Raw genomic sequence first — 24,615 nt, forward strand, 5'->3', positions numbered from 1 at the left:
GCCTGGATAAAACCTCTTTTCTAGACCACATCGGTGTTACTTCATTTTATGAGTTGAGTGTGGGGAGTTGAAAATGCAAGGAAACCAGTTTTCTTCCAAGTATGTGCCTTGGTGAAATACATGATTCTAACTATGTTTAACCCTTTTTAAAAATAATTTGATATAGGAAAAAGGAAAAGTAGTCACTGTTCGGCCACTTTGAAGGAACTTTTCTAAACAACATACATGCCAGATGCAAAAGGCCCAATTAAATTGCTCAAAAAATAAAAATATTTAATAACTGCCAACTGGAGGCCAGCTGCTGCCCTGTCAGCATTCTGAACAGGAAAAATTGGGTTCCATCCAAACATTGCTTACACTGATCTTCATTGTGAGAGCCATTTATTTCCATTATTATGCAAATGAGTGTTTCTTGCCAGAATTTGTAAGGAGCACAGTAATGGGTCAAAATGCTGAAAGAAGCAGTCTGTGCCTTGCTTCTAGACAAGTTGCCGGGTTGATGGATGAGTGAGCGTCTTTTTATCAGCTGCCAAATTAGCGATCCTGAGCCCTGTTGAAAATTAGAATCACCTGATTCTAAAAATCCTAATGCCCACACCACACCCCCATCAAGTGCATCAGGGTCTCTTGGAATGAGTTTGCAGGCTCTCAATGTGTTTCGAAGCTCCTAGGTGATTACAACCTGCAGCCAAGGTTGTGAATCATCCTTTAAATGACGAGGCCTGGTGGCTGTACTTTATCCAGCCAGGCTCCAGGTGTGGGCTTGGCGAGGGCTGTGCAGGGTGTGGATGTTGTGCACTTTGGGGCAGATGGGATTGAAGGGATCTGTTTTCTGCTACCAGAGTGGAGCTGCTGAGTTCCAGACTTGATGAGGACCAGCTCCTCCTTCCAGCACAATCTCAGGATGTCCGTGGGAGCGCCGTGGCTTGCGCCAAAGGGCCCTCTTTATAAACTCTGACGTTATGAACACAGCCTTTTTGGGGGGAGGGACATCCAGGATTCTTTTTTGTTTAAATAGGCTTTATTTTTTTCATAGAAGTTTTAGGTTCACAGCAAAATAGAGAAGATACAGAGATGTCCCATATACCCCCTGCCACCACACAAGCGTAGCCTCCCCCGTGATCAGAATCTCCTACCGGAGTGGTATGTTTGTTCAGTTGATGAATCTACACTGACACACCATCACTCAAAGTCCATAGTTAACATTAGGGTTCATTCTTGATATTGTCCATTCTGTGAGTTTTGAGGAAAGTATAATGACAGGTATCCACAATTATAGTATCATGCAGTGTATTTTCAGTGCTCCAAGAAATCCTCTGTGCTCTGTTCATCCCTCTGTCCTCCCTAACTGCTGGCAACCACTGACCTGTTTACTGTTTCCATAATTTTGCCTTTTCCAGAGTCTCATATAGTTGGTGCATAGTTTTTTCAGATTGACTTCTTTCACCAGTAAAATGCATTTAATGTCCTTCCATGTCTGCTTATGGCTTGATAGCTCATTTCTGTTCAGTGCTGAATAGTACTCCATTGTCTGGACCACAGTTTGTTTATCCATTCACGTGCTGAAAAACATCTTGGTTGCTTCCAAGTTTGGGCAGTTATAAATAAAGCTGCTGTAGCCTCTGTGTACAAGTTTTTGTGTGGACATAAGGTCCTTTGGGTAAATACGAGGCATCGTGATGGCTGGATCATAGGGTAAGAATATCTTTGATTTTCAATGAACTACCCAGCTTCTTTCACAGTGGCTGTACCAGTTTCCCCCTTTCCACCAGCAATAAATGAGTTATTGTTGCTCTGCATTCTTGCCAGCATTGGTGTTTCCAGTGTTTTGAATTTTAGCCATTCTAATGGGTATGTAGTGGTATCTTATTGTTGTTATAATTTGCAGTTCCCTAATGACATACATGATGGTAAGCATCTTTTCATATGCTTACTTGCCATCCATTTATCTTCTTCGGTGAGGTGTCTGTTCAGATGTTTTTTTTTGACCCATTTTTTAATCTAAACATGTATTTTCTTATTTTTGAGTTTGCATTCTTTGTATATTTTGGGCAACAGTCCTTTATCTGGCATGTGTTTGACAAATATTTTCTCCCAGTCTGTGGCTTGTCTTCTCATTCTCTTAACAGTGTCTTTTGCAGAGCACAACTTTTTAATTTTAATGAAGTCCAATTTATCAATTATTTCTTTTATGGATCATGCTTTTATATCTTGGTGTTATATCTAAAAAGTCATTGCCATATCCAAATCATCTAGATTTTCTCCTGTGTTATCTTCTAGTAGTTTTATAGATTTGCATTTTACATTTAGGTCTGTGATCCATTTTGAGTTAGTTTTTGTGAAGGGCATAAGGTCTATATGTAGATTCATTTTGTGTGTGTGTGTGTGTGTGTGTGTGTGTGTCCAGTTGTTCCAGCACTGTTTGTTGAAAAGGCTCTCTTTGCTCCATTGTATTGCCTTTGTGCCTTTATTAAAGACCAGTTGACTGTATTTATGTGGGTCTATTTCTGGGTCCTCCATTCTATTCCATCAATCTATTTGCCTGTTTTTTTCACCAATATCACATTGTCTTGGTTGCTGTAGCTTTACAGTAAGTCTTAAAGTCGGGCATTGTCAGACATCCAACTTTGTTCTTCGATATTGTGTTGGCTATTGTTGATCTTTTCCTTTTCCATATAAACTTTGGAATCAGTTTTTCTCCACAGAATAACTTTTCAGGACTTTAACTGGGATTCCACTGAACCTATAGGTCAAGTTGGAAAGAGCTGACACCTTGACCATAGTGAGTCTTTCTATTCATGAACATGGAATATCTGTTTAGTTCTTTGATGTTTATCAGTTCTGTAATTTTGCTCATGTAGATCTAGCACGTATTTTGTTATATTTATACCTAAGTGTTTCATTTTGGGGATCCTAATGTAAATGGTAATGTGTTTTTACTTTTAAATTCCACTTGTCCACTGTTGGCGCATAGGAAAGCAATTGACATTTGTTCTGTTAACCTTGAATCCTGTAACCTTGCTATAATCACTTGTAAGTTCTAAGAATTTTTTTTGCCACTTCTTTCAGGTTTTCTATGTAGATCACTGTGTCATCTGTGAAGAAAGACAGTTTTTTGTCTTCCTTCCCAATCAGTATATCTTTTATTTCCTTTTCTTGTATTAATTAGGACTTCTCATTGATGTTGAAAAGGAGTGATGAGAGGGAATCTTTTTGCCCTGTTTCTGATCTTAGCAGGATACCTTTTTGTTTCTCACCCCTAAGTATGATGTTAGCTATAGCTGTAGGGGCTTTGTAAATGTTTGAGTACAGACTTATAGTGTCTTAATTCAAGAGCAAATTGTGAACACTGTATTCAGATTTCCCCAAGTGTAAAGTTAGCAATGAGAAGTGGTTATGATTAGAATATCATATATAGAGTAATTGTAGTTTTGCCCCCATACCATATAAGTGTGTGCATGCATGTAGGTGTGTGTATATATAATTGTGTGGGAAAGGGAGGAAATAAACCAAAATGCTTAGTATCTCCAGGTGATACATTTTAATAATAGATCATTTAAATATGTATAATAATTTACTTCCTGATACCGAGGAATACATTTTTTTTTTTTGAGAATTGACAACATTTAAATTTCTCTCAGTCACCTGGATGTAGTCTTATGGTTCCATAAATTTAGTAAAGAGGGTGACGTTGCTGGGTCATGATGGTAGCCCATTTAGCTTTAACCAAGGCAGGCTTATTTATAGAAAAGCAAGTGTACATGTTATAATGAGATGTGATGATGGTTCATGTGATGGGGATACAACATGAAGAAGTAAAAAGTGGTTCCAGGAGTGAAAAACAATCACCGTTTTAATTTAACTCTCATTTCTAAGAGAAGTAAAAAATGTGGCTCTGTGTCAGAGTGATAGGATCTAAATAAGTGGCAGAAAATGGCTCCGTTGTTCTGCAGCATGCAAGCTCCTTTTCTCAAGTGTGGGCAGTTTAAGAAAATAATTTGTGTAACACTTTCTCTAAAAGCAAGCTAACATAAAAAACGAATCAGGAATTGGAATAACAATAGCATCTGGGTTCCTGGTAGTGAGATTATGGATGATGGAATTTCAGGCAATTTTTTTTGGTCTCCATCTTGCTCTTAAAGAAATCACAGGGAGTAGAGACGACTGGGGAGAATCTTTAGGTTTGGCTGCTTGGTTTAAACCAGTTCCCAAAGAGCATTTGGGACTTTTAGTCTAAGACTCAAGAGACACGTCGGCTGCTGCAAAACCAGCTCTGGCTTGTTGGTGTCTGAAAGAGACTTGACCGTGGCATGGGTATTTTCAGTAAGAAATGGTGGGTAAACAGCAGAAACACAAGAGGACAAGGATAGGCCCTTAGAGAAAGATGTAGATTCCAAAAAAAAGGAAACCAAGATTAAAGGTGAAGGAGGCACAAGGTAAAAAGAGGGAAATGCTCACATGCACAAACATGCACACACACATACACACACAGAAAATGACCAAAGAAAGTTGAAAATTTGGGGCACCCGGGTGGCTCAGCCAGTTAAGCGTTGGACTTTGGCTCAGGTCATGGTCTCACGGTTTTGTGGGTTCGAGCCCCTCATTGGGCTCTGCGCACTGACCATGCAGTACAGAGCCTGCTTTGGGATTCTCTCTCTCTCTCTCTCTCTCTCTCTCTCTCTCTCTCTCTGTTTCTCCCCCCCACCCCCCTCACACTGTCTCTCTCAAATAAATAAATAATTTTTAAAAACAGCTTAAAAGGGGCGCCTGGGTGGTTCAGTCGGTTAAGCAGCCGACTTCAGCTCAGGTCATGTTCTCACGGTCCGTGAGTTCGAGCCCCGTGTCGGGCTCTGTGCTGACAGCTCAGAGCCTGGAGCCTGTTTCGGATTCTGTGTCTCCCTCTCTCTGACCCTCCCCCGTTCATGCTCTGTCTCTCTCTGTCTCAAAAATAAATAAATGTTAAAAAAAATTTTTTTTTTAAAAACAGCTTTAAAAAAAAAAAAAAGAAAAGATGAAAAACACCAGCAAAATGAAATGCTGGGCTGGAGTTCAGATGCTGTCTGATTCTGCTTCATGTCATTTATAAAGTCTCCCTCATTACTTTGGTCTGGGAAATTTGGAAAAAGCAGCTCCTCTTCTAAAAGCAGTTTGAGGTCTTCGTCTGGTGAAAGCCCCAGGGCCGAGCTTAATGAGGTGGTAACAACATAGGGGTGGTTCTTACTGAGCTTTTTGGCAGCACCAGCCTCCGGCTTCCACTGCCCCACGGGAGGTGTCAACACAGCGGGACCCGGACTGCTCTGCTGCTGAGGGTGACAGAGTGAAGCGGTCTCTACTAGACAGGACAGTGGGGCAGTGGACAGAATCGGAGACTCTGAAGCAAACCAAGATACCTACTGAACTGGTTCCAGCACCTTCTGAGGGGCTTGCAGTTATTTACCCTGATCTGTCCCCTTCAACCCCAAAAGAGTAACTCTAGATACTGGTTGTTTCGATACGGTCTAAGGCTTTTCTGGAAGATGTTCTCCAGCTGGCGGTTTTGTCCAGATTGCAAAAGAATCCCTTGAGAAGAGTGAACCCCAATGTATGGATTGCATAGCTCCTGGTTACTAAACCAGAAAAGTATAGAAACCTATCTAAATTATTGACAGTTCTCTGTGGTAGGAATAAGGTGTGAAAGTACCTTCTAATCCGTGGCCCACTCTCTAATGATGGCTAATATTTTTTTTTAAATTTTTTTTTAACATTTATTTATTTTTGAGACAGAGAGAGACAGAGCATGAACGGGGGAGGGTCACAGAGAGAGGGAGACACAGAATCTGAAACAGGCTCCAGGCTCTGAGCTGTCAGCACAGAGCCCGACGCGGGGCTCGAACCCACGGACCGCGAGATCATGACCTGAGCCGAAGTCAGACACCTAACCGACTGAGCCATCCAGGCGCTCCATGATGGCTAGTATTTCTTAAGGGCTCATTGTTGTTCAGTCCTTTCTGTGACAGGGACTACTATCATTGTCATTTGACAGAAACAGGCTGGGGGAACAGGGGTTTTAGGCCTAGGGTCCCCAGTAATGTTTGCTGCACAGCCAAAGTGCAGACCTGGGTCGCCTGATCCAACCAGCCACACGCTCCCTGATGGGAGGAACTGCTTGCTATTTGTCATGCCCGGTCAGTACTGACTACGGATGGGCCACGTTTATTTCGACCTCCCTTTATTTCTCTACCTCCCTCAGGTCCCATCGCTTTGTCAGGGGTCCCTCGCAACGAATCAGTTCTCACAGCTGTATCTGTCCAGGTGCCCTTTATTTTTTCATCTTTCCTGGAGGTGAGTTTTTCTTTTTGCCTCCCCTGCTTCAGCAACGTGAATTAAAAGCTGTCTCTTTACCATCAAACGCCTCCGCTGCAGAGTTTTCTGTTCAGCGAGTAGGCACCTCTTGGCTTCTAGCGCACCGACCAACGTGTCCTTAGCTGTAGGCTTGCAAGAGGAGCCGAGAAAAGGGAAGGGAGCCAAAACTCTGCTGGGACCAAGGAGTAGAGAGGATAGATAACAGGGCAGCCCAGCGGTACCTAAGAGAAAGGGGTGTATTTAGTCATGCAGTTTAGGATGTGTGAAAGCAGAAGCCAAATGAAATATCTCTCTTCCGAGTAAGAAAAATGTTTTTACTGAAAAGCGCTCCTAAGAAATGATTGTGCAATTTGTTTCACTGCTTGTACACTTCCTGCAGGAAGCCTGGATAGACAGAATGATAAGCCTTTCCTCCCTCATAGGGAGATTGTGCACACGTCCATTCATCGGTGGTGGAGCAGTTTTTTCTGGCAGAGAGAAACTCCTCTATTATGCAATCGTGAGCAGCCAGAAATGCTCCTCCTTCCCAGTCAATGTACGGAAAGATGACCGTTTCTCAAGGCTCCCCTTGCAGGTGTTGCCCCTGCAATGCCTTCTCTAAGACCCCCTCCGTCAGAATTAATTACTCCTTGTTCTGTGCCCCCATTGAACAATTACATACACTTCATTTGACCTTGGACTTCTGTAGCTCATAAGCACTTGAAGATTATAAGCTCCTCAAAGGGTGCTTATTTCTTTGACCCCTTCACAGAACCTTGTACAGAATAGATAATAGATGCTTGCTAAACGAGTGTGAGAGCCAAGGAGGCATTTCCAAAGTGCCTGATGGGATTGAAGCAAGGTTAAGAAACCGGAGACTCCAGTGTGATGTGATAGGAGGCTATTGAAAGACATGAATGAGGGCATCACTTAGTGGCTAATACACTGAAGGGGGCTGTGGCCAGGTCCATTCCTCTCTGGTCTATTGCTGTGTCTGTGGAACAGGCTTATTCCAGATTCCCCATTGAAGGGCCGCTTTTTTTTTTTTTTTTTTTAATTTTTAATGTTTATTTATTTTAGAGAGAGAGACAGAGTTGAGTGGGGGAGGGGCAGAGAGAGAGAGACACAGAATCTGAAGCAGGCTCTAGGCTCTGAGCTATCAGCACAGAGCCTGATGTGGGGCTTGAACTCAGGAACCGTGAGCTCATGACAGATGATTTCTTCATGACTGAAGTGGGCTGAAGTCAGAGGCTTAACTGACTGAGCCACCCAGGTGCTCCCCTCCTCTCCGCCCACCCCCCGCCCCTATTGGAGGGCTTCTAAGGGGTATGTTCTTCCCAGTCTTCACTTTAGTGTGACTGGCCTTTTAGGTATAATGGTAGCTCCTGTTTTAAGTGATGTTTTTGTGATCACATTAATCCGTCACATTTAAACAAAACTTTACTTTCCTAGAGAGTTAAGTGAATTCCTGATATTTAATTTTAATTGGAAGAAAAAAAAAATAAAAGAACCCAGACTCTTAGGTCAGCCCCCTAAGTCTGTCAGCAATAAACAGATTCTTTAACAACGAATAGTTGTAATTCCAACGCACTCTCTCCATTAGGTCTTCCTCAAGGAGGAAGCTTTAAAGCCCCCAAAATGAATTGTTGAATTCAAACGCATTGTCAACACATAAGCCGTGGAGTGACATCATTCCTGGCAGAATCATATTTACACATCTGCTGTGTTAATAGAATGACGGATACTCTTTGAAGAAGATGTAGAAATTTGAACAAAAGCAGTTCCCATTTTGACTAGACGCGGATTATTTATTAGGTGTTGCAAGTGCCTTTGAGAGACTACAGAGAACGGAAAAGCATAACATCTTTTAGACCTGTTGGTGAATTCTGACTCAGAGGTTTCCACTTGTTCACACTTTGCGAATCCTGGAGCACAGTGGATCTCCCGGGCACTCACCCACACTGCTTAGATCCGATTGGGTTTATGAGGACAAGAGATGACAGCTGTAAGTGCAAGAAGGGGGTAAAAAAAAAAAAAACAACCTTTCAAACTGGCCTGTTCATCAGGGTGAGTAACTGTTTCTGCCAAACAAGTTGCATGCGAGCTGGGTGTCTTTCATTTTACTACCTATGTTCTTCCTGCAGCAGGAACAAGTTTAGCGATTCTTGCTTGCGGTTCAGTCGCTTATCGCATGAGGAATAACAGTCTTTGATAAAGAATACACATATTACGAGGCACTATGCACCAACAGTTCACTTTTTAAAATCTCTAAACCATAAGGGCTCCTACCACAGTCTCTTAATCACATTTAAAGTAATTTCTTAATATCATCAAAAACCTTGTCAGTGTTTGGGGCACGTGCGTGGCTCAGTAGGTTAAGCGTCCGACTCTTGATTTCAGCTCAGGTCATGATCCCAGGGTCATGGAATCAAGCCCTGTGCCAGGCCCCGTGTCTCTGTGTTGAGCGGGGAGCCTGCTTGGGATTCTCTCCCTCTCCCTCTCTCTGTCTCTCTCTCTTTCTCTCTCTCTCTCTCTCTCTCTCTCTCTCTATCCCTCCCCTGCTTGCACATGTGCCCCCACCTCTTAAAATAAAAAAAAGAGACATTTAAAAAATATGTGAACAGGGGCACCTGGGTGGCTCAGTCGGTTAAGCGGCCGACTTCGGCTCAGGTCACGATCTCGCGGTCCGTGAGTTCGAGCCCCGCGTCGGGCTCTGTGCTGACAGCTCAGAGCCTGGAGCCTGTTTCAGATTCTGTGTCTCCCTCTCTCTCTGACCCTCCCCCATTCATGCTCTGTCTCTGTCTCAAAAATAAATAAAAAACGTTAAAAAATTTTTTTAAAAAAATAAAAAATAAAAAAAATATGTGAACAAATAAAAAATCTTGTCAGTTGCCAAATTTTCTCATTCATGTCATATTTTTTAAAGTTCGTTTTTAGTCAGGAGTCCAAATCAGGTATATGCGTGGTAATTGACGGTGTCCCTAAAGTCTTTACTATCTGATTTCTCTCTCTATCTTGCTTTCCCACTCCCTCTGACGTTTCTTTGAGGAAACCTGGTCCTTTTTCCTGAAGGATTTTCCATTATCTCAATTTTGTTGATTGTATCCCCGTGCTACGCTGTTTTAGTAACTTTTATCGTTTATGTAGCTATAACGCGTATATGCTGTAGCTGTTTCCCTAGACAGAGTGTGAAAATCTCAATCAGAACAACCTCAGACATGAATGAAATTGCCATGGCCGTTTTATTAGGGAGCACCATCAGATAATTTTCCAGGATTGGCGGGCCTCTTCCTACTGTCTCTGTGTAGATAAGTTGTAAATGTATAAAACAGGATGCCCATCCATGAGGAACAATCAGATTTTCTTCAAAAAAATAATCTCAAATCAACTCTTGTAACCTTACAGAACTTAATACCAGTGCCAATTGAACGAGGCCGATTATTGGTTCCAACTGGTAAGGAGGACTCTTGTGTAAGATTCTTCTACAAAGAGCTATGCTGTGTGTCAGAAACTTCACTGAAGCGTGAACAGCTTTGCAGATTTCATTGAAATTAAATGTGAGAGACCCCTCCGCCCACAAATGGCATGCACTTTAACCGCAGTAAAAGCTATAGTAAACTCTAAAATAGCCTGTTCAAAATTTTATGAATTGCTTTTTCAGCATCTGATGAAAATAGATCGATTACTTAAGTACTGAAATTGATTACATAAAATGAGTTTATAGAGATCTAAATTTATGATTATGGACTCTTAAACCCAGTATACCTTTAGGAAATATAATAATTTCAGAGAGAAACATAGTTTTCAATGGTGATATAGAAATTTTTAGCATCAGGGGCACCTCGGTGGCTCAGTCAGTTAAGCATCTGACTCTTGAGTTGAGCTCAGGTCATGATCTCACAGTTTGTGAGTTCAAGCCCTATGCTGGGCTCCATGCTGACAGTGAAAAGCCTGCTTGGAATTCTCTCTCCCTCTTTCTCTGCTCCTCTCCTACTCCCACTCACTCTCTCTCTTTCAAAATAAATAAATTTTAACATCAAAGCTCTCGATATCCTATTTCTGCTTATAATGTCAGTATGGCCCTGTCACATAATAAACTTTAGAGTTAATTTTGACTTATGCTTTTCTTATATTACCTACTCTTTATAGATTATTGACCAGGTCTGTTGTTATTGCCATTACATTGAAGAATAAATTCTTAAGGTATAAACTGGACCCTATTTTAACTTGTAAAGAGAGTAACACTTTTTGATGTAGGGCCTACTTATATTTGTTTAATAAGAAAAATTATATTGGGGTGCCTGGGTGTCTCGGTTGGTTGAGTGTCTGACTCTTGATTTCTGTTCAGGTCATGATCCCAGGGCCATGGGATTGAGCCCTGCATCAGGCACTGCACTGAGCATGGAGCCTGCTTAAGGTTCTCTCTCTCTCTCTCTCTCTCTCTCTCTCTCTCTCTCTCTCTCTCTCTCTCTCCCTCTCTACCCCGCCCCGCCCCTCTCCCCTGCTTGCATGCAGTCTCTTCCTCTACAATAAAAATTAAAAAAAAAAAAAAAAACTATATTGAGGACTGCTTTTTCAAGGCTGACTATTCTCCTCTACCTCACACCCAAACCTGTCTTTCTCATCTGAGAATCTAGAAATTGTCCCTATTAATTAGCCACCTCTCCCTTTAACATCTTCATCTTTCTACTAATGTTCAAGTACTCCACCTTAAAATTAAAAACCTTTAGATCTTTCTATCCCTTTAAAGTATTGTCTGATCTCTTGGTTTCCTTACTGAATGTAAAAGATCTCTACTGTAGATCTCAGTAAATGTTATTCGTCTTCCTTCCTCTTCCTCTTCTGGGGAGTTGTCTGTGCTCATTACCTCCATTCCTTCACCTCTTATTCAACACTTTGAGTTCTGCTGTACTCACCTTCCAAATCCTTGTGGTAGGCTGAAAACTGATCCTTACTCCTATGCTCCAATGTCTATGCCAAAACCCTGGGACTGGTGAATGCTGCCTTATTTGGAAAAAGGGTCTTTGCAGATATGATTGAATTGAGGGTCTTGATAAGGAGATGATCTCAAATTCCTGGGATGGGCCCTAACTGCCATCACAAGTGTCTTTCCAAGAGAGAGGCAAAAGGCAGTTTAATACCACAGGCACACACACGACAGGCCAAGGGATGCTAGAAACTGCTAGATTGTAGAAGAGGCAAAGAATAGATTCTCCTCTAGAGCCTCTAGAGATACCACAGTCTTGGCCTTGCTGACACCTTGATTTTGGACGTCCAAACTATGAAAGAGGGGCGCCTGGCTGGCCCAGTCAGTTAAGCTTCAGACTCATGATTTCAGCCCTGGTCATGATCTTGCAGTTCATGAGTTCTAGCCCCCCATCCGGCTCCATGCTGACAGCACAGAGTGTGCTTAGGATTCTCTCTCTCTCTCTCTCTCTCTCTCTCTCTCTCTCTCTCTCTCTCTCCCTCCCTCCCTCCCTCCCTCTTGCTCTCTATCTCTGCCCCTCTCCTGCTCTCTCTTTGTCTCTCTCAAAATAAATAAACTTAAAAAAAACTGTGAGGGGTGCCAGGGTGGCTCAGTCGGTTAAGCGTCCGACTTTGGTTCAGGTCATGATCTCATGTGACCTGAATTCAAGCCCCACATCAGGCTCTTTGCTGTCAGCACAGAGCCCACTTCAGATCCTCTGTGCCCTCTCTCTCTGTCCCTTCCCCCCCTCTCAGAAATGAGTACACATTAAAAAAATTGTGAAAGAATTACAGTGTTGTTTTTAGGGACTAAGTTTATGGTACTTTGTTATAATGACTACAGGAAACCAAATACAGTCCTCTTTTACCATTCTTGACAAAATCATTAACCAGAGATGAATTGATTTTCACAATGTGAACATGCCTGAATACCCAGATCAAGAGGCAGAACCTTACCAGCCCTCCAGAAGACCTCCCTGAGTCCCCTTTCAGCCACTGTCCTCCACCAAAGTATCTGCTAGGTTTTTTTTTTTACTTTTAATATCAAATTTTTGAGCATCATAGGAACAAAATCATAAGATACCTACTCCTTTGTATCCAGATTCTTTTAACAGTCTGTGAGATTCATTCATGTTGTCACATGTAGTTGTAGATTTTTAAAAATCTATTGCTATGTGGTATCCATTGTCTCTGTATAGCACACTTTATTTCTTCTATTGTTGATGGTTTACAAATAGTGCTGTTATGAACATTTATTACACATGCATGTTGATGAACTATGTTTCTGTGGGGTATTTGATGAAGAAAGGGTTTCCTGAATCATAGATACCTTTTCATTTTTCTCTATATTGTCTAAGTTGTTCAATCTCATATACACCTGCCACTTCAACTACTAACAGCACCATGACTCTTAAATCGGTCTGATTCTTTGGCTTTTTGGGTGTTGAGTTGTGTAAGTTCTTTATAGATTTTGGATACTAACCCTTTATCACACATGCCATTTGCAAATCTCTTCTCCCATTCGATGGGCTGCCTTTTAGTTTTATTGATTGTTTCCTTTGCTGTGCAGAAGCTTTTTATCTTGATGAAGTCCCATAGTTCATTTTTGCTTTTGTTTCCTTTGTCTCTGGTGATGTGCTTAGTAAGAAGTTGCTACGGCCAAGGTCAAAGAGGTTCCTGCCTGTGTTCTCTAGGATTTTTGTGGTTTCCTATCTAAAATTCAGGTCTTTAATCCATTTTGAATTTATTTTTGTGTCTGGTATAAGAAAGTTGTCCAGTTTCATTCTTCTGCATGTTGCTGTCCATTTTCCCAACAGTATTTGTTGAAGAGACTGGCTTTCTTCCATTGTATATTCTTTCCTGCTCTGTCAAAGATTAGTGGACCATAGTTGTGGGTCCATTTCTGGGTTTTCTATTCTGTTCCATTGATCTATATGTATGTTTTTGTACCAGTACCATACTTTCTTGAATATAGCTTGAAGTCTGGATATCTGATTCTGATTTCTGCTGTGATTCAGAATGACACCTGTCAGTTAGATACCACACACACACACACGCGCACACACACACACACACACACGATATTTAAAGTATCTCAGTCCAAACTCAAGTTCCTGGAAAAAAATAGTATTTTTTCTTATGTCACTTGTGTTAATGGCAAGCCATAAGTGTTAACCATTCAAGTTTGAAATAGAATCATCTTTAATTCTTTATCCTGTATCCACCAAATCCCCAAAGCCTCTTGAATTCCCTACCATGTTCTCTGTATTAGTTTAGTGAATGACTCCTAACTGACCTCCCAGCTTCCAGTCTGTTTTGTCTATCATCCGTGCATAAAATCTAGGTTTATCTTCCCCAAATTTTGATCTGCCATACCCCATCTCAAAACATAGATATAGATGGATCACCATTGATTATAGAATCAAGTCAAAATTCTTTGTGCTGGCTGTGTGTGTTTTCATAATTTGATTTCAGCCTCATTTCTATGAGTAATTATTCATATGAGATTTCATCAGGGGTGTTGACTTACATTTTAGCATTGTCTTTGATACCATTTTTATGATAAATTGTTCAAAGGGCTTCCTATTAACATTTCTTATGATGGCTCCTTATAATAATCATATATTGAGAGTTTGCTGTGTCTCATGCACATGTAATCCTAACAGCTTTGTGCTGTAAATACTGATATTATTATTCTTGATTTATGGTTAAGGAAACCAAAGCTCAGTGAACTTAAGGTAGTGTCCAAGGTCATCCATCCAGAAACTTAATTAAGATTCAAACACTGGGAAGTCATGAAATGGCTTGTCTGTCATCTGCATGCTTATCCCTTGTCTCAAGGCCCCTGGAGATGGAGAGAAGATTCCCCTTCCAGCTTTTCACCCTGTGATGTGCTTTTCTGAGGCTGCATTTCCTCCTGTCAGAGAGCTGTGGTTCTGGGTCCTTTCACTGTGGGATGGGTACCTTTTATGGATGTGTGCTGATTTCCCCCTCACTTCTCTAAAGCTGGAGCATCAGGAACCGGACTCCCGCGGCTACTGTCCAGGCAAGGAGACATCCGCTTTTATACCAATCTTGTTTGGTTCTGCTTCCTCTTTCTCTCCCTCCTTCTCTCTTCTCCCTTCTTCCCCCTTTTTTCCTTTCCCTCCCTAGGCTTCTCCCTTTTCCTCCGCCCTTCCTTCTGTAGATGCCTTGGCTCTCAACATTTTTAAAATCCAACTTGTGGAGGTTGATTGCCTCTGATCACCTGCTCCTAGTCCTCACTTTCCAGGTTCAAAAAAAAAAAAAAATTAACTCCCCAGTGTAATAATCAAACAAGCATTAAACAAGCAAATTAAGGCTGGGGTGGGGACATTATGTATACATTTGCTTTAGTAATATAAGAATGATTCATGTTTGAATCACTAGGCATACATTTATTGGAGTTTAGTGATGAGGAAATTATGGGCCAAAATGTTTATTGTTGACATAAATATGTATCATTATACATGACAGTGTTAGCTAAATACATACAGGAAAATAAAATGATACTGATGAAGCTACATGAATAGTAATTCATAGCAGGAATTGCCAAACCATGACCAATTCAAGACAACAATGATGGTAGATTATTCTGTCCTTCATGAAAATCTCAACAATTTTACCTCTATTAATATGGGAGGTTTGCAACTTCCCAACATTGCATATCTGCCAAACTTTAGTAACCTGATTCAGAGTCTCTAGGACGCTCTACCAGGACACTGCTAGGTCATGAGTAACATTTTAGTAATTTACATATAGTAGATTTGTTGTAAATAACCCTTATTTATTCATAATATAGAAAAATCAATGGAATGCAAGCTATACTTCCCTTAAGAATCTAGGGGCGCCTGGGTGGCTCAGTAGGTTAAGCGTCCGACTTCAGCTCAGGTCATGAGCTCACAGTTTGTGAGTTGGAGCCCCGCATCGGGCTCTGTGCTGACAGCTCGGAGCCTGGAGCCTGCTTTAGATTCTGTGTCTCCCTCTCTCTCTCTCTCTGCCCCTCCCCTGCTGATGCTTTGGGTCTTTCTCTCCCTCTTTCAAAAATAAACATTAAAAAAAAAAAAAAAAAAAAACAACAAGAATCTAAGATGGTATGGGCATTTGGGGGTTAGTGTCTGCTCTTTAGGGGAATCTCTAGAATTCCACTGGGAACTGACTTTGTTTCCTACTGAGGTTTGCTTCATTGCTCAGACCAAGCCCCAGGCACTTTGTGCCTTTCCTTTTTCTGTGGTGCCTTTGATGTGCAGGGCTTCTGTTTTTTTAGTCTGCTCTTTGAGGTGCTCCACCCCAACTCCTCTGCCTGCTGATGCCTCATTCACATTTGCTTCAGTCATTCCTTCCACCAGGACTGGCCTCCCTGGCCTCTGAATGTCACCATTTGTACTTCACCAGCACCAGCCACATTCTGCCCGGTACGCCTTCTGTGTCGGTATTTGCCAACTCATGTTTCTGCCCCACAAGAGATGGCAAAAATCATATCTAGTTAATTTTTTCCTTTAACTTTCATAACAGCAAATAATACAACTTTTATGTAATAAGTGCCCAGGACGTTTGTAGAATTAAATTGGCACCAGTGGGTCATCTTGGGGGATGGGTATGATTGAATGGGTAGTTCTGTGTGATAACTTGGGAAGTTTCCATTGATAATGGAGTTTCGGAGTATCTTGTAGACCAGACTACAAGCCAAATCACTACTGGGCTCTTGCCTTGTCATCAGTGATCTAATGTGGAAGGAAAACATTGAATAGATAAGAAGTAACTGAACATTAATGTTTTGCTTCAACTCTGCTTTTTACAAGCAACAGAGGCTCATGTGAGATATTTAACTAACAGATAGGGTATTATGAAGGAAAAATTAAATAAAAAAAAAGTAACACAGACCATGAACCACTGCCATTTAATGACCAAAATGCAATTAGGCACAACAGTTTTATGTTATTGCCCTAAAAATTTATTATGCTTTAATAAACCCTGGGTAAATCTAATTTTGTGCTCCATTTAACATTAACACAATTGGAGGAAAGCAAAGACATGGCACTTTAGCTAAAAATGTAAGAGATTTTTGTACCTTTGTCTATATTTTTAAACAGACTTAATTTTTAAGTATTTAAACTTTAGTTTTTAAGTATAGCAGTTTTACTCACAATATTACTACAGAAACTCAATCAGAAAATTATTAAGTGCATTTGGTCATGAAACATATGAAAGGAATATACGCTTTGGTCCTCAAATCTTTTTTGCATCTCTAAATTTATGTTCTGATCTTGAGAACCTCTATAACCTGTAAGTGTAGGGTGTGGCTCAGTGAAGAACTAGGAGCATGGACTCTCCAGCTAGCCTGCTTGTTTTTTGTCTTTAATTTTAGAGAGAGTGTGAGTAGGGAGGGGCAGAGAGAGAGAGAGAGAGAGCAAGAGCTATAATCTCAAGCTGGCTTCATTCACACTCAGTACAGAGCCCAACGTGAGACTCTCGATCTCATGACTGAGATCATGACCTGAACCAAAATTAAGAGTTGGTTGCTCAACCAACTGAGCCACCCAGGCACCCCTAGATTGCTTGAGTTTGAATCCTTCCAAGGATGGCAGGGTGCCATCACTTCCTAGCTGATGATGGGCAGATTATTTATACATTCCCTGCCTCAGTGTCCTAAAGTAATGATAATAATATTGCCTCCAAAAAGGGGTTTTATGAAGATTGAGTTAATTTTTGATAAGCAACTAGTGCCTGGCACATAATAATTATAAATACATGTTTGTGAAATAAAGTGGGTAAACTGCAACTCATAGAAGTGAGTTTTAAGAATTGTGGAGTAACAGGTGTTTATTATAATTACATCTTTTTTTTTTGCGTTTTAGACATGATTTAAGATCACCTCACAAGGAAGATAATTTTCACCTATTTTACTGCTTTTGAGAAGATAGTCATAAGATGATATTTTTGTTAAATAATGAAATGTTACTATTTTTAAAAATCCTGTGTTACTGGAAGCCTCAGCCAGTGTAACCAGGCAAAACAAAGCATGCAACAACAAAAACCCCAAACCATAAAAGACATACAGATTAGAAAGGAAGACATAAAACCATTTCTAGTTTCAAATGACATGATTATCCATGTAGAAAATCCCAGAACGTGTGCAAATAAAAAAAAAGCTCCTGGAACTAGTAAGTGAGTTTAGCAAAGTCTCAGGATAGAAGGTCAATATACAAAAGTCAACTGTATTTTTACATACTAGCTATGAAAAACTAGGATTTGAAATTTGAAAGAACATCATCTATAATAGCACCAAAAAAAATGAAACACTTAGGTATAAATCTAACAGAATACATGTAGGAACTGTCTATTGATGGACATCGAGGATGGCACTTGTCGGGATGAGCACTGGGTGTTGTATGTAAGCAGTGAATCACGGAATCTACCCCCAAAACCAAGAGCACACTGTATACACCATATGTTAGCCAACTTGACAATAAATTGTATTTTAAGAAATTAAAATAAAAAAGAAAATTACAAAATACTTAGGAAAGAAATCAAAGAAGACCTAAATAAATAGAGAGATACACTATATTCATGCATGGAAAGACTCCATGTATGAAGATGTCAGTTCCCCCCAAAGTGATCTATCTGTAGATCCAACACAATATCAGTCAGAATCTCAGGAGGAATTTTTTTGTGTGTGTAGTTATCAACTGATAGCTCTCAGCTACCAATTACACAGGAAACTTACACAGGAAAGCAAATAGAACAACTAAATTAGCTAAAACAATTTTGAAAACAGAAGAATAGAGTTGGAAGGCTCATAGTTGATTTTAATACCTACCATAAAGCCCCAAGTATCAGAACAGTGTAGTGTTGGCAAAAGATAGAACAGAAAACCCAACAACAGACCCACACAAATGTAGCCATTTAGTGTTTGACAAAGAAGCAGAGGCAGTTCGCCTGAGAAAGGAGAGTCTTTACAACAAATATGAATCTTGACCCATATCCCATGTCATTGACAAAAATTAACTTAACATGGATCATAGATCAGAATGTAAAATGTAAAGCTACAAAATTTCTAGAAGAAAACATGGGAGAAAACTTTTGTGACTTTGGGTTAGGCAAGATACCACACCTAAAGCACAATCCATAGAAGAAAAAAATTGATAAATTGGACTTACCGTTAGAAATTTCTGCTCTTTGAAAATCCTGTCAACAGGGGCGCCTGGGTGGCTCAGTCGGTTGAGCGGCTGACTTTGGCTCAGGTCATGATCTTGTGGTCTGTGAGTTCGAGCCCCGCGTCGGGCTCTGTGCTGACAGCTCAGAGACTGGAGCCTGTTTCGGATTCTGTGTCTCCCTCTCTCTGACCCTCCCCTGTTCATGCTCTGTCTCTCCCTGTCTCAAAAATAAAAATAAAAAAACGTTAAATTGTTTAAAAAAAAAAAAAGAAAATCCTGTCAACAGCCTGGAAAGACAAGTCACAAACTGGGAGAAAATATTTGCAAATCCCATTGTCTGACAAAGGAAAAATATGCAGATAATATAAAGAACCCACAAACCTCAACAAGAAGAAAACAAATTCAACAATTTAAGAAAATGGGGCACAGGCTCTGATCACTTCATCAGAGAAGAAAGAAGAGTACATTTTACTCCATGGAAATGAAAAAATAAATTTAGAAAAGAACATAAATATATCAGTCATCTGGACCTGAAGTAGAAAAAAGTGCCTCTTTTTCTGAGTTGTACTCTATTCAGTGTATTAAAATTATACAAACTAGCATTTTTAATGTTCTATACAGCATCCAAAAAAATGTATCTGTTCCTGCTTAGACATTCAGACCTGATGAGTATGCTCCATTTTGCCTGTACCATTTATTTTGAATATCTAGTTTCACTCTTAATCTAAAAGCCTTCTGCAGTGTTTCTATTTTATTTTAGCATCAAGTCCCAGGAGGCAGTTCTCTGGAAATAACCCATCTCCCTTCTTCTTGTGACTGCTTTAACTTAGCTAGTATTTTTCTTTGCACATCTCTCGTTTGTTTTTCATCAGCCACTGCTTCATTCGGTTTCTTTCAGCCCCATGTTACGCTGTCTCTTGATTTTAGAGCCCTGCGACTGACTGCGAGTGGCTGGCATCTGTGGGAGGAGGAAACAGTGTGGGTGCAGGAGGCAGATGGGGCGTGTAGGTGGGATGCAGTGACTCATTTTCTCATGTGTTGATTTTTGATGTAGAAATGTGAAGGACCCCAAAAGAAAACTCTTTATTTGTATTAAAGAGCCCGTAAGTCATTTTAGCCTTGAAAAAAAATCTTTTGAAGCTCCTGTGACCTGGCTGCCTCTTTCATAACCTCACTAAATCCTCTCTGTCTTCAGCCTCCGTTTGATCTGATTTATTTCTCCTCCACAGAATGTGAATTCTAATCTCACGTTCATTAGACAAGGTCGATTGCATCAAACAGCTTAAGAGTCTGCATTATTTTTTTGTGCTGCGGTTCAGTTTTACGTTCAGTCACACAGGTTTTCAGTATTGTTTTTCTTGTGTTTTGGTAGGTTTTTAAATTTTAAAAGTAATCAATGTTCGTAAGAAAAACTGTAAAAAATATATAGAAGGAATAAAGAAGAAAAAATAATGCACAATCGCAATACGCAGCTGTTATTTTGGTGTACAACTTTCCAGACATTTTTTTTATTCACATGCCTATATTCACATATAATGTATACATTATAAAGTATTATATTTAATACTTTTTTTTACTTACTATAGCTTGAGCTTACCTCTGTTGCTAAATATTCTTATACAATATTGTTTTTTTAATTTTTTATTTTAATTCCAGTGTAGTTAACATACAGTGTTATATTTAGTTTCAGGTGTACAATATAGCGATTCAAAAATGTAGCTTTCAATGGTTGCATAATAAGCCACTATTTGAATCTACCTATGTATCTACTTACCCACATACCTATTTTCCTATTAATGGTGTTTTCCATTTTATTGCAAAAAAAAAAAAATTCCGTGGACATCCTTACAAGTAAACCTGCCACATTTATAGGAATTTTCTTGGAGTAAATTCTTAGGAATGGAGGTATTCGATCAAAAAGTGTAAATAATTTTAAGTATTTAAGTCTCCCGGGAAGTTTAAACTTCTCCTTGGCATATGAGTATCATTTCTCTGCATCTTCATTGGCACTCTTTAATATTTTTGACCACTTGTTAGACAAAAAAAAGTGGCATTTTACAGTTTGCCTAATGTGCACTTATTCATAGTGAGGTACAGAATATTATTTGTGTATTTCTTTGCCATTTTAGTTATTCTTTTGTGAATTTGCCTGCCTGTATCCATAGCCTAATTTTCTATTGTGATGTCTTTATGGTTGCTTATTCTAAATTGAACAATAAGAGATGATTTATAGTGATATTAACCTTTCATCTCTCATATATTGCAAATATTTTTAACAAGTTAGCAACATCTGTTAAATTTGTCACAAGGTATGTTAACATTTTCATTTTAAGCGTGATTAGGATTTGTTTCACCATTATATTTTCCAAATATTACTAGTTATGATTACAAAGGGAGCTCTTGGTTATCATGATGATTTTGCATCTCAACACCTTATTAAATTATCTTATAGCTTATAATAGTTATTTAGTTGATTCTATTGAGATTTTTTTTTTTGGTTTGATAGCCAAAACATCTCCAAGTAATGATAATTGTGTATTTTATTTTATAATATTATATCTCTTTGTGAAATCTTATTGCATTATCTGGGATTTTCAGAAAGCCAACTAGTGGTGGGAATAATTGGCTGCCTTGTCTTTTTCCTGATTTTCCTGGGAATACCTATAAACAAAGTTGGCAGTTGTGAATATATATCATTTTCATGTTAAAGGCATGCACTTCTATTTTTGGCTTGCAATTATTTTTAATGAGAAATGGGTTTTGGATTTTAATTATGCACTTGGAACACCTGTGGAGATGCTGATAATTTTTTTTTTCCATTGAGCCATCCTTGCATTCCCAAAATAAATTGTAAACCCGTGATCTAGTTTTCTTATACTGTAATGCTTGGTGCATTTTCTTCGTTTTTTTTTTCATATTTTTGTCCATATACAAAATAAGTTTGAAACTAATCTATATTTCATTTTTTGGACATTATTATCAAATTTTGGTGTCAGGCTTATACTTATCTTGGTGTTAGTCTTCTCTGAGCTTTGGTAGAATTTGTATCTGGTTATATTATCCTTCTTAGTCATAATTTTCTGTATCTTTGCTTTCTTTTTTTTTCTTGATTATACTTGCTGGGGACTTGCTGGATATTGATAACAATAAATAATTAGTTATAAAATACAGCTCTGGATTAATTCATAATCTTACCTATTTGATTTTTTTAATATTTATTTATTTATTTTGAGAGAAAGAGAGGGAGCACATATGAGCCTGGCAGAGGGAGAGAGAGAATCCCAAGCAGATTCCATACTGTCAGCACAAAGCCAGATGTGGGGATCAGTCTCATGAACAGTGAGATCATAACCTGAGCTGAAATCAGGAGTCCAAGGCTTAACCTACTGAGCCACCCAGGTGCCCCTTACCTATTTGCTTTTTTAAGTCTTATTTTACATTCATCACTTAAGGCAGTTTCCTGCGGATCTGCTTCTGGAACCTGAGTTTACTTGTTTTAAAGTTGAAATTTCATAGAGAGAAGTAGCCCCAGCAGCCCACCGTTGGCAGACTTTGCTTAGTTTCCAGTAATTATATGATCTCCTTTGTGTTTAAAAAAAAAAAAATGCAGGTTTGCTGCATTTTCTAAAACCACTTCCAGGTAGAACTACAAATTCAAAATTCAGTAGTAAGTGAGGAGGGAAAATCCCTATCATCTCCTCATTTCCTCTTTGAATACTAAGTTGTTGAAATCAAACTGTGCTTACCGGGCATTATTTAGGTGTCATCTTTGGGGGGCTTTGTTTTGTGTTTGCAGATATCGCTGTGGTGGAGATGAGTGACGCCTTCCGACAGCCATCGTTGTTTTACCACCTCGGGGTCAGAGAAAGCTTCAGCATGGCCAACAACATCATCCTCTACTGTGATAATAATTCAGACTCTCTGCAGTCACTGAAGGTACCTGACTTGTTTACTCCATGTTTACTGTAGGCACTGGAGTTTTAGGGATCCCTCTCGGTCTCTCTGACATCCAAAACTCCTTAAGTAGCTTATGTTTGTGAAAGGTTGTTTTTGTCAGTCTAACAATTACACAGCAGTTCCTAGTGAAGCTTTGAGGTTTATCTAGAATTCAGTGGAGAAGAAATTCGATGACACGTAGAAAAATGGTTGTGTTGAGTTCTGAACTGCAGTTAGAGTTGCGGCTGGGGAGACTGCATTCCTAGGAAGTCGTCCAGTCCACTGGAGAAGGAAATGGAGATGGCATGAAGTATGGTCAAGCCTTATGCTGTGTCACCATTGAGGGTTTCACTGGGCACACCCTGTCTCCACCTAGAAATACGCTTTCTACTGAAAGTACTCGGGAAGAGAAATTCTCCAAATATCACCAGAAAACTGCTATCCTCTTCCCTGGGAGATGATTTCAGTAACTCAACAACTTAGGGAAAGGAGAAATAAAAACCTACTATATTTGTCTACAAAACTCAGCATATCATTCTCTCCATTATAGGGGCATAATGATAGGAAGGTATTTCTTCCATCCAAAAAGATTGTCTAAAATGCTTCTGCAAGGCCAAGTGATTTTACACCGTGTGATTCTTTGAAAAGCATCTAACAATTCTGTGAAATGCGTGCTGAGTCTGATATCATCCATTTCCTTTGTGAAACTTCCAGCCAGCTTCATGCAACTTATTCTTATCTGTATCTTCCAGTTTTCAAATCAAAGCCAAGCTGGGAACATGGAGACCTAAAACCCAGAGCCATATTTCCAACCGTTTAGTAATTGCTATATGAAGATCTCTAACCCCACACCCATGAAAAAAAAAAAAAGTCGTATTTTGCTTTTATCTGAATATCTAAAGCTTGTATGACTTTTTTGAAAATCTGTAGTTTCATTTAGCAAATATACATTTACTGAAGGCCAGGCATTGTGCTGGCCATTGATAGGCTATCCCTTTACAGAATATTCTGCAATAGTCCTTAGAGATTTGCCCCTACTCTGTTTGAATCTGTTTTTTTTTTTTTTTTTTACCCAGAGAAATTCTTTAAGCTACCCCTACTTTATTTTACCTTAGATTTACCCCTCTAATTAATGCATCATAAAGTTTTGTGGTGGTGTATTTTAATTAAACATTTTGATTTACTACCATTTATAACATATCAGTAGTCAACAAAGGAATGAAATTATTTTATTTATTTTTTATTTTTATTGCATTACTTTATTTTATTTACATTAAGTATTCTAAGCAGGCAGTGTTGTGTTAGACATTTTTCACTTCACCCTACTTTTATTCTTGCCCTATGGTTATTTTGTGATTTCATTTATGACTATTCTTTCCTGGGGAAATTTTTTAAAAAATGAATTAAAATGACATTTGAGAGAAAGAGTTGAAGCTCATCAGAAATGTTTATGGAACAAATAAATTGATTTCATTGGTTTTTGCCAGCCTTTGTTTAGAAGTGTTATTGGTACTTGAATACAATAGTTCTTTAAACAGGCTAATCTATCTAAAATATACTCATTTATCTTGTACCTAATAGCTGCTTGTAACTGAGCACTTACTGTGTGTTTCACCCACATACATTTTCACATTTAATTCTAAAAACATCCCTGTGGGGTATATTATGTGCTGTCATACCATTATTTTATAGAATTGCAAACTGAGACTCAAATAATTTCAATCATCTGCCTAACTCCGAAGCCCACCCTCCTAACCCCTAAACTTCATTGCAGTTTCTTCTAGTTAGAAGGATATCTGACTTTCCTGTTAGGTGTGTTCATTGAGAAAACCCATCAATTATGTCTGCCCCCTGAATTGTTCCGTACAACAGCCATCCTGTCTTTTCTCTTACTCCTTCCACTAGCTTAAGCTTTTGCCACTTTTTGTTTGTTTGTTTGTTTGTTTAACTTGTTCCTGGTCCAAATTAGTGTCTGGTTGCAAAGGACCAAGTTCTCTGGGACAGAAAGTAATTTTTTTCAGTCTAACAATTTCCTCTGAGCCCTAGAAATTTTTCTGGTCCTCTGCTACTGAGAAAAAAGTGTGTGTGTGTGTGTGTGTGTGTGTGTGTGTGTGTGTGTGTGTGTGTGTTTAATTTTATTAATTTCCATTGTAGTTCATTATAGGCGTTATCCCTGCCTTCTACCAACAGAAAAGAAAACATCTGTGAAATAAGGCAG

General features: G+C 39.3%; 1 protein-coding gene across 2 annotated transcripts in view; it reads left to right on the forward strand.

Annotated features, from left to right (window-relative positions):
* The window catches only part of MAP3K5 (mitogen-activated protein kinase kinase kinase 5), a 203,437-nt gene that overhangs the window by 43,012 nt on the left and 135,810 nt on the right, over positions 1 to 24,615 (forward strand). For both annotated transcript variants that reach the window (XM_019420474.2, XM_019420475.2), the window contains exon 2: positions 22,258 to 22,397. In XM_019420474.2, the coding sequence (XP_019276019.2) occupies positions 22,258 to 22,397 (140 nt within the window). The remainder of the gene's footprint in view (positions 1 to 22,257; positions 22,398 to 24,615) is intronic.

Source organism: Panthera pardus, unplaced genomic scaffold, assembly GCF_024362965.1.
Source record: "Panthera pardus isolate Hobbes unplaced genomic scaffold, ASM2436296v1 HiC_scaffold_17, whole genome shotgun sequence".
In the NCBI taxonomy this organism is placed as follows: domain Eukaryota; kingdom Metazoa; phylum Chordata; class Mammalia; order Carnivora; family Felidae; genus Panthera; species Panthera pardus.